Source organism: Trachemys scripta, chromosome 5 (genome assembly GCF_013100865.1).
Source record: "Trachemys scripta elegans isolate TJP31775 chromosome 5, CAS_Tse_1.0, whole genome shotgun sequence".
Classification (NCBI taxonomy): domain Eukaryota; kingdom Metazoa; phylum Chordata; order Testudines; family Emydidae; genus Trachemys; species Trachemys scripta.
Genome location: NC_048302.1, coordinates 81281522 through 81291982, shown reverse-complemented (window position 1 = coordinate 81291982; position 10461 = coordinate 81281522). Strand labels below are relative to the sequence as shown.

Genomic DNA, 10461 nt, shown 5'->3' with positions numbered 1-10461 from the left:
TGAGACTCAGAGGGCTTCCCTGTGCCCCCTCTGGTGGAGCTGCACTGCCAGCCCCATATCTCTTCCCTGCTCTGGGCACCTCCTAGCGGGGCTCAGCATGAGTGCTAGGTGTCAGTGCCTTTCCCAACCACATCTTTCTCAGCCATGCTCAGCCCGACTCCCAGCCTAGAAGAAATCTGGGGGGGCACATGACCTCGCATCCCCCGTCGCCTCTGGTCTGCTGGCATATCAACCTGTATCTGCTGTACCCCAAGGCTCCTACACCCTGCATAGCCCATTATAGAAGGCTAAATTGTGGGACACCTGAGGTGGGCTACAGGAGGGACTTTTGTTCCATTTTTATACAGGTGCAGTAACCCCAGTACCTTGAGTGTGTGGCAGAAAGGGGTTGTAGATGCTATTCCAGTAGGACCCTGGGAATCTTTCCATTGACTTCAACTGGCTTTGGATCAAGGCCATAGATTGTATAGTGATTAAAGATCCTTAGGGATGAAAGGTGCTATACAATGCTACTTTGCACTTCTACTCCAACATCCACCTAAGAATCTCAGGGTGCTTTACAAATTTAGTCTCACAACACCCCTGTGAGGCGCATAAGTAAGCATTACAGTAGGAGCAACAGGGACTGCTCTAGTCAAAGTTTTATTAGGCAAGTACCATTCTGTTTCATATACCTTACCATTCTGACCCCGTTTACAGTTACTTGCAACTTTCTGAAATGTTAACTTTTGGGGCTGAAAATTTCCAGTCTGGTTTCTGCTGGAGGGTGAATTTTTTGTTTGAATGGGTGAGCAAAAGAGTTTATTTATGTATTTGATTATGAACAGAGTGGGAGAAAAACATATCTTTCCCCCTTAGAAACAAAACCAACCCTTCCCCCTTTTATTTATACAGGTCTAGTGCCAAAACACGGGGGGGGGGGGGGGGATTGGGGTTTTTTAAAAAAAATCTCTTTTTAAGGTCCCCGGTTAGAAAGTGGCCGGGAGTTCCGGGTAGGACGGGGTCAAAATGCCCCCGGTGGATGGGCAATCCCCCCCGGGGGGGGGGGGGGGGGGGTGTTAGTAAAGCGTTTGAGGAGTAAAGGATGAGAGCGGAGTCGTAGCTCAAAGGTTTATAAGGAGAAAGTTACCCAGCATTTGCTACAGGCTGTGCTGTGCTGCTGTAGTGCAGAGGCCGAGGGAGGGGGCGATACAGGAGTGGAGGAAGGGAACGGCAACAGCCCAAACTTCTGCTGCCAAGAGGGGCTGGAACGGTGACAGCGGAGCCCGACTCCCAGGCCAGACCCGGGACGTGCCGCCACTAAGCTCCAGCTCCAGGAAAGGCAGCGGCGCATCACCTGCTGTCACACACAGACTCAGGAAACGCTGCGAGCGGTAGTGGGAGGGAGGCTCCGGCTCAGGTGCCAGTGATAGAGGCAGAGACCCGCCCCCAGGGAGCCGCTGGGGCCAGGGTAGGAGGAAAGGCTGCCGCCGCTGGAGAATCCCTTCAATCCAACGCTTGGAAGAGGGAGGGGACGGCGCTCCAGTGAGCGATGTCCAAGAGCGAGCGAGGGAGAGGAAAGGGAGTGAGTCGGTGATCCACTGCAGCTCGCTGTCTGCTGCTGCTGCGCCTGCTGCTCAACTCTACCCGCTCTTTGCCTGGACATGTCTTGAAAAACTTGGATCGTTCCGTCCCTTTCCTTTCTCCCCACACCCACTTTCAAGTTTAAAAATCGAATGGGTACACGCCGAAATGCGGCCATCGGGATATGGGCACGGACGCTGGATTTGCTACGCGTTGGGCATGTGCTGAAGAACAGAAGGCTGGCAAAGTTCATACTTTAGACGCTTGACCATTTTTTTAATTAAACAAAGTGTGCCGGGATCAACTAAACTAGAGTGGACTTTGGGAGACAAGTATTAAGTCCAGCTGGTCTGGTGAGTTCTTTGATGTTTGTTTTCCCTGGATTAAAAAAAAAATAAATGTGTGTATTTATGTTGTCCAGTAGCATAAATGGAAATATTTAGGCTTTAATTAAGTAGACACTACTGTGTTTGTATGGCTAGTGTGTGTGGGTATATACACGCAACTCCTATGTATACCTATGTTTTGACCCCTCAACACACACATATATATTTCCCTCCCTTGATATAGACAAAGATATCTAGATAGCTCAGTCAAAACTGTAAAATACAGAACCAATTTCAGAAGGCTTGTTGCAAAGATGTTCTACTGGGTTTTGCATTATTTTAAAGTGTAACTTGTTTTAGAAATGGTGCCTGTGGGAAGGAGAACGAAGAGTCCGGGACGATGTATTGTGGTGCAGCGCCCTCTAGCCTGCGCACTGGGTACAGCGGCTCCTTCCCCCTCCCCCCCAGGCTGCCAAGTTCAGCATTGTCCGGAGACACGAGGGACCGTGAGGAGCCCCCACTGCCCTCTTATCCCTCTGGTCCTTGCTCTAGAGGGGCTGCAGTTCTGTCTAGAATCATAAATGAGGTTGCGGGGTCTTTGCGTCAGGACGATTCCTGCCCCTCACTTTACAATCATTTCCATCAAGCCACTAACAAGGCAACCTTGAGATATTTGTGAGTCGATTACTTGTGATCCGGTCCTGAATGTGTGAAGATTTAGTCACAGATCAGGCAGGAATCGTTGAGGCTCCCAGTGCTGCCGCATCGATTGATTGATTGATTGATTTGGTAGGAAAAAACGGTGCACGGCGAATGCGTAATAAATGTGCTCCTCTAATCTTCTCTCGCTCTTTGCTTGCTTCCTGTAGCGATGAACTCCGGCTTCTTCCAGGCAATTAGGTTTTTCAGTGAATGTGCCGAGTCAGAATTCCCCAAACAAATGTTTGATCGTTATTAAGCGTTTATCATTTATTAATGAATGGAGATCACTCCAAGGAATATTTGGGAGTATTAATCTTTAATGTTATTTACATTTACACACCAGGACGATATCATTTTAGCTTTATCCCAAATGGCTATTTCTTTATTGATAGCATTTACTATTTCAAGGAATGTCTAGGAACTAAATCAAAGGTTTGGACCTTTTCAAAACCAATGCAACTTATAGCTAACGTGCAGTAGAATTTCGCAAACATTGTAAAAGATAAAACCTCAGGATCCCCTCAGGTAATCGCATCTTACATATGATCATTTATATAAATAATTTGGCCAATCCCACCCATTGCTGTGGTTAAGATTTTCTGTCTCAGAGAACAGAGATACGTTTGTGTGTGTATGCATATTAGCTTGCATGCTATTGTTTACTAAACCGTAAATTGTACACTGTTACTACAAATAAAAGTACCAGCGAGCCCAGGGTTATAATTTCAGGTCAGTGTAAAAGTCCTTTCTTTACATGGTGTTCTGTCTCAATGTCTGCTTAACTGTTTATCCTCCCCCCCACCCCCATAACTTGTTAGAGACTTTTATGTACACAGCTACTGAATGATGAAAATTTAATTCAGCGGGGAGCCATGAAATACCTGACCTTAGTTTTTCCTCCCCTCCCAAAAAATCCTTTCTGGAGAGCTCCATATTGAGAACAATCTCTTTGGCTCCCATGATTTAGGTCTCCACTTATGCTTTTAAACACCCTAAACACTTGTCCCCAAGGTTGAGTGAATAAACGAGGGGCAAGAGAGATTATTACACTGAGCCAAATCTTGCTCTTTTCAGTGTAATCACTGTGGCTACTCTATGAGTAAGACGTGCAGGATTTGGTCCGGCGTCGCTTACATTTTGGACTTGATAATCTTTATGCATAAGGTTTTATTTTGTTTTTGGTGTATATTTGGACTTCCTTTTAGATATTTACAAATATCCAGACTATTGTATGAAGAATTCTGTTTTTTTTTCAAGTTTTAAATAAGCCGTCTAGTAAAATAACTGTACACAATGGAATACAAAGCTGTCCTTGTCTTCCAAGTTGGTATTTTTGTCTTTTCCGTCTTCAATTTCTGACCGGATAATGAGGAGGTTAGTGGTGTTTGGGCTACAGGGCGTAGTATGCATGCCGCTTTTCAGAGCTGGAGTTTGCAGAGTGTAGGTTTTCTTACCCAGCTGTGCATACAAGTGCCAGGGAAACACTCCCATTCGTTGCACTGGGAACTTTGTACTGAGTGGTGTGTTATCACTGGAGAAGGCTGATTTGGTTCTAGCCGGATTCCTTTTAAGGGTTCGTGGAATAAGCAGGAAACTATAAAGCAATTATGGTCTTGTAAATGAGACGAGATAAATTTAAATGCCGATTGCAATAATCTCGGATGGTTCTAAACAGCAACCTTCGAAGTTTTAATAAAAGAAACGATCCCCCGTTTTCAGTTTCTAGATTACTGACATCATACTCCGCTCTGCTCATTTTTTTTAACTTTCAAGTACCAACAGAAGCATGTGTGCCAATAAGAACAAAAATTAGCAGGGGGAAGGTTGGGTTTTCACTGCCTCTGCTTACAGAAAGCTTTTTTTAAACAGAAACCAGTGAAATGAGTCCTGCCATCGAGGAGAGATAGTGGATCTTTTGATGTGAAGGGTATAATAATTTAGGAGCCAGATGGTTGGGAGCCCTGGAGTCTCTGGAAGTGTGGTTTAGGTTTTCATGCCAAGGAAATTAGTTCCGGAGGGGGGTTGTGGTGGCAGGCCTGGCCTGCGGAGGAATATAGAAATGCAGAGTGCAGCGGCCCGGGAGAGGGACTGGAGAGAGAGAGAGAGAGAGAGAGAAAGCGGCGAGGGGAGAAAGAGGGGTCGCTGGTCACCATGCGGCGCTGGGCGCCCACGAAACCCCTCCACAAATCTTCTCCCGGCCGGCAATGAGAGGTGAGGGACGGGCGCGCCTGACTCTGGCGGCCTCTTTGGGGAAACTTTCTGGCGAGTTTGAGGCGTGGGGCAGAAGTTTGGGGCTGGGGGCCCGAGAGAAAGGAGCGCAGCTGGCAGAGTGCAGAGCCTGCCGATCCCGGGCTGCTGTCTGCGGGCTCTGCTCCCACTGCCCCGCTCGCACGCAGCCCGCAAAGGCTGCAGCCCCTGGCCCCGGGGAGGGGACTTTGTCCTGCGAAGTTGGGCAGGGAGTTTGGGGGCAAGAGGGGGGTGGACGGTGAATGGGAAGGTGCCTGTATGAACCCCACCCCCCCAGCGCTATCTCCTTCCTGCAAGGTTGACTGCAGCAGCCGCTCACTTTCTTGCCTCCCCTGGGATCGATGAGTATGGTGGGGGCTAGGGGGCCGGGGATAGGAGACGTGAGTGGAATAGTAAGTCCCTAGAAGTGAGCTTGGAACCAAGAGGCTGGCGCGGCGTCATTGGCTTGGATTCATTTGCTACACAATCAAATCAAAGCCACGATGCAGGGGCAGGGAGTATGGGGGGAGGGAGAAGACCTTGATGAGGTAAACCTGCGCTCCCGAGTCTCTTTTTCCTGCATGGCTCCAACAGGCCACGTTATCGCTGAAAAATGTGAAAGATCTTCTCCCATTCTCACCCCTTCCAGCTACGCTTTAGAGACTTATTTTTGTGTGGCATGGTGGCTGTTTGTTCAGTTCATTATTAAGCTACCGTTTCTCTCGTTTTAATGCTTGTAAAAGGGTTTTGTTATTACGAGTTTAAATGAGCAGAGAAGTATTCGGAGACTTGGCTGTAATTTCCTCTGCAGGATTCTATTAAATTACGCCTAGGAAGAGAGGAGGTGATAATTTTGTACCCTGAAGGGAAGGTGTCTGTCTGTATGCATTATGCATTTAATGGTCCATTATAAACTTAATATCCATGGTAAGCCCACGAAGATTCTCAATGAATAAATATCTCCGGCTGATTTTCCTCTTTGTTTGCGCTTTTGCAATGTATCTACTATTTATTGTCCCTTGGATTCCTTTGAAACTTAAAAGAGCAAAGCGTGCACAGAAGAACTCAAGGTTCCTGATTCCTCTCCTGTGTCTCCTCCCCCGTGTTTCTATTTCTAAAATGCTTTAACTGAAATTCTTCTTTAGGAGTTTACATTTTGTGTAGCAACCATAATAAATTGTGAAGTTTCACTACAAAAAAAATGTACTTTTATAAAAACAAAGAACCAAACCCCATTGGTAAGTTTTCACGTACCATGTATTTATTACAGTTACAAATTTGACACAATAATCAGAAATGTTAATAATGTCACTTATTTTTAGGGGAAATTCTTAAGCAATTATACTGCCCTTTTTAGAGTAGCAGCCGTGTTAGTCTGTATCCGCAAAAAGAACAGGAGTACTTGTGGCACCTTAGAGACTAACAAATTTATTAGAGCATAAGCTTTCGTGGGCTACATGCATCTTGGATGCATCCGAAGAAGTGGGCTGTAGCCCACAAAAGCTTATGCTCTAATAAATTTGTTAGTCTCTAAGGTACCACAAGTACTCCTGTTCTTTATACTGCCCTTGATATCTTTGAATATTAAACTTATGATAAGTTTTACACAGTTTTAAATTACTATATTAATAGATGTATGGGACGGATACCTACATTCATTTTTTTTGTAGTTACTGTGTTCTTTAAGAGCTTTATGTGTAGTGTATTTATATGTGCATATTTAAATATTAGTTGATTGAAACTTCATCTATTACTACTGTAATGTCTCTTCACTTCTCAGCTTTTTTAGATTTTATTTGTAAAAGAGAAGCAATAATGGGTGTCAGTTGTCCCAATGGTCAAATAACGTCACTTGAAAAAAAGCTTTATAGGGCCCAATTCCGCTTCCATTGAAGGTCAGTGGCAAAACTCCCATTCACTTCTGTGGAAGAAAGGAGTGCAATACTTAAAAGAAAAAATCTTAAAAAAACAAAGTTGCAATTAAAATGTTACCCCTTTCGATGAAGTGGTTTGGTCACAAAAAAGTTTCAAGATAATAACTTGCTACATTGAGACTTAACAGTTTCAGGGTATTTGATAGTTTTCTGTATATTATAATAAAAAAGCATTACGTATATTGCACGAGATATGGTATCTCATTGCAATTTTCCCTTGTGAAACTCATCAACAATAATTGCTGATTAAGAGTCTTTTAATGATAGAGTATCATTAGAGTATCATTAAATCCACTGTTACATATGAATATAAGAAAGTTACAGAGCTGTTTTGGCATAGTAAGCAGTTTGAGATACAATAAAGATTAAAGTCTCCTTTTCCTGGAGTGAGGGTTCAGTTCTTTAACCTTGACTCAAGCAAATATCACTACTCATGCAAAACTTCTAAATTTTCATTCTAAATTTTCTTTTTGCCTATTGTGGGTTTCAGAGTATTTGTGTACTACGTAGAGTAGTTAGGAAATAGATCAATTTCAGGGATTTAATAAACCAAAATGTTTATAGCATATAGGGCTTGTGTTTACTCACAAGTTTAAACTATTATGTTAATCTTCCCAACAATGTGCATTTTCCAAATAACTTTCTGGCTTTAGTAAAATAATTCAACTGTAAGCTGAATTGTGTTAATTTTTTGAATACAAACCCTTCCCCCACGCATCCTGGCAAAGTAGTGTCAGGTTTTTAACCTAAAACTTGATTCACTTTTAAAAAGTCACAATCTAATATGGAACCTTCAGGTCTAGAGGCAACTATGCTTTTAAACAGTTAGTTGTTAATTGCTGAGAAATGAAAATATAATAGTCATTATATTGGTAGGGCCTACAAACTTATTGTCTTTGTCTCCCTCTTCAGGCTCTGAAGCAAAGGCCTGGTCATGCAAGCTCTTACTCAAGTAGCAACTTTTTGAATGAATAAAGTGTTTGCAGATTCATATCCCAGAAGTTTACAAATACTACTCCCCAGAGCTGTTCTGATGTTAATTAGTGATGTTGGTGTATAAAAATGTTTTGGCTTGTTAAGGTAGTATATAAATTAAAGAAGTTGTTGATGTAAGTGTGTGTGTGTATGCATGTTTATTTACATCTGTCTATACATGCACACATATTAGTTCCCACTCATTAAAAATTCATGGAAAAATCTCAGTAGAACAAAACACAAGAAACTACTGTAGAGCCCAGTTTTCATTGGCAGAAGAATGTACTAGAGCAGGGGTGGCCAATCTGAGCCTGAGAAGGAGCCAGAATTTACCAATGTACATTGCCAAAGAGCCACAGTAATACATCAGCAGCTCCTGCTCAGCTCTCCCCTGTCTCCCCCATTCCCAGTGCCTCCCACCCACCGGCAGCCCCACTGATCAGCGCCTTCCCTCTCCCTCCCCGCACCTCACAGTCAGCTGTTTCGGGGCATGCAGGAGGCTGGCGGGGGGGGAGGGAGAGGGGGGACGGGAGGGGAAAGGAGTGAGGGCATGGCAGGGTCAGGAGAGAGGTGGGAAGTGGTGGAGTGGGGGCAGGGCCTCTGGCAGAGCTAGGGGTTGAGTAGTGAGCACCCCCGGCACGTTAGAAAGTTGGCTCCTGTAGCTCCAGCCCCAGAGTCAGTGCCTATGCAAGGAGATACACATTAACTTCTGAAGAGTTGCATGTGGCTCTGGAGGCACAGGTTGGCCACCACTGTACTAGAGGCATTTCTTGAGTATGCAAAACTCCCATTGAAGTTTCCCTTAGCTATAGAACAAACTGTGCTTATAAGAAAGGACCTAATCCTGTAGTCACTTATGCATGTCCCACTGAACTCAACTGGATAGTCTTGTGAGTAGATGATGGATAGTATTGTGGTTAAGGCATTTGACTAGGGCTCAGGAAATCTGTGTTTTAATTCTGGGTTCTTTCACAGTTTTTCTGTGCAACTTTGGGCATAGCTCTCTGTCTTAGTTCCCCACAGAGGTTTGGGGAGGGGACGGACACCATGTGGGGTCATGTGCCCCCCAGATTTGCTGCTTGGTTTGTACTGAGCATACTCTGTAACACTGCTGAAACTGGCCTCCTTTACTCTGACTCCCCTCTCCCTCCTCCCCCCACACACATTACCAGCAGGCACAGGTCGTTTCTGGTTCCCCATATATAAAATGGGGACAGTTAAACTTCCTTTGTCTGTCTTCCATAGTTCCAAGCTCCTTTGTGTTGGAACTGCCTCTTACTAAAGTGTGTGTAAGTGTGTGGTGCCTACTAGTACAAGAGGGCCCCAAGCTTGGTTATAGTCTCTAGGCACTAGAATATAAATAGTAATAAGTTGCATGTGTTTGAAAAATCAGTGCCCAGTTTAATTCAGTGATTTACAGCTATGGTAGTGGTGGAACCATACTAGCCCTAACTTTTGGCCTAATTTTAGAAAATCATTCTTTTTATTGCTGCATGAATATTTACTAATTCTGAATTGTCTTAGTATTTTTTCTTATTCAAAATGATACAGTATCTTTATCAGTGAAGTCTCCTTTTATGTAAGAAAGCTCCCACTATATGAAAACAATTACATCATATATTTAAAACTGAAATGTTGAAGAAAAATTTGAATATTAATCATTTCTTCCCAAAAGGAAATCAAAGAATGTCTGGTTATGGCATTCCAGAGGAGTATACTGTGTACTTTTATGAACATGTGGCAATGAATTTTAGTTAAGCAAACAGTTTTGCTATATTTTGAAAATGGATAGAAAATCATAGACTTGTGATATTTCAGAGATAACAAAATTTTAAGAGTTTAAAATGTAGCTTTGGCTAAAATGTTTCTAGAATATAGTCATTTTGGTTCACTAAGAATGAACTGTAGGTGATAAAATACAGTCAGGTGTTTTTATAAAGCATTGTTACTACATCACCTGACATCTTTACATTTAGATTTCTCCCCCCCCATTCTTTTGTCTATAGAATTAACATTATTTCATATCTTTGTGTCTTAGTCATGACGTATTACATAGTGTTCTTCAGATAATCTGAGATCTATTATTTAAAATTTCCAGTATCTGTCTAAATTATGTCACAAACTGAAAATCCCACATTTAAAACTTCATGTTTTGAGGTACAGAAATGTCAATTAGTAATTTTATCTAAGTGGGTTATTATTCTGTGTAACTGATGGACATCTCTTGTTTCAAGTTTTAAATCAGCAATTTGTCTAAGCTGCTGTTCAGGGCTAGATTCTTTACTGACAGCCAGGCAATCATGATTTAAATATTTGTGTACTATTTAGAAGTGACAGATTCTGTATTTGAAGTTCCTATGGAAAATAAGCAATAACTGCTTAAAAGTATAATACAATATTGTTAGATGTCACATAATAATGATGGAGTAGTTAGAATGCTAATAGTATTTACATCTATTCAACTCAGACTTCTGAAAAGTTTAATGTATTTTCAGAAGTTCAAGATTCACTTTTTCAGTCAAAGTGAGATGTGAGGACCAGATAAAACTGGAGTCTGTTTACAGATGAATACATTGTTCTTTATGAAAGGAATATGATCTTTCAAATTTTGGTACCATATTAACAGCTGCTGGTAAGTTTAAGGTTGGCAGGAGTGTCAAAAGTGTTATTAGTAATGGAAACACAGTTGCCAACTTTCACGAGGTAAATAAGCACCCCAACTTTCACAATAAACC

The 10461-nt window shown here is 42.7% G+C and overlaps 1 protein-coding gene across 6 annotated transcripts in view; it reads left to right on the top strand.

Annotated features, from left to right (window-relative positions):
- Positions 1–1438: 1438 nt before the first annotated feature.
- Positions 1439–10461, top strand: part of FAT1 (FAT atypical cadherin 1) — a 166145-nt gene continuing 157122 nt past the window's right edge. For 4 of the 6 annotated variants that reach the window (XM_034771808.1, XM_034771807.1, XM_034771810.1 and 1 more), the window contains exon 1: positions 4703–4802. In XM_034771808.1, the coding sequence (XP_034627699.1) occupies positions 4796–4802 (7 nt within the window). In that variant the 5' untranslated portion in view covers positions 4703–4795. Of the gene's footprint in view, positions 1917–4698; positions 4803–10461 lie in introns of those variants that run through there. The other 2 variants (XM_034771806.1, XM_034771809.1) reach the window with 2 other exon arrangements.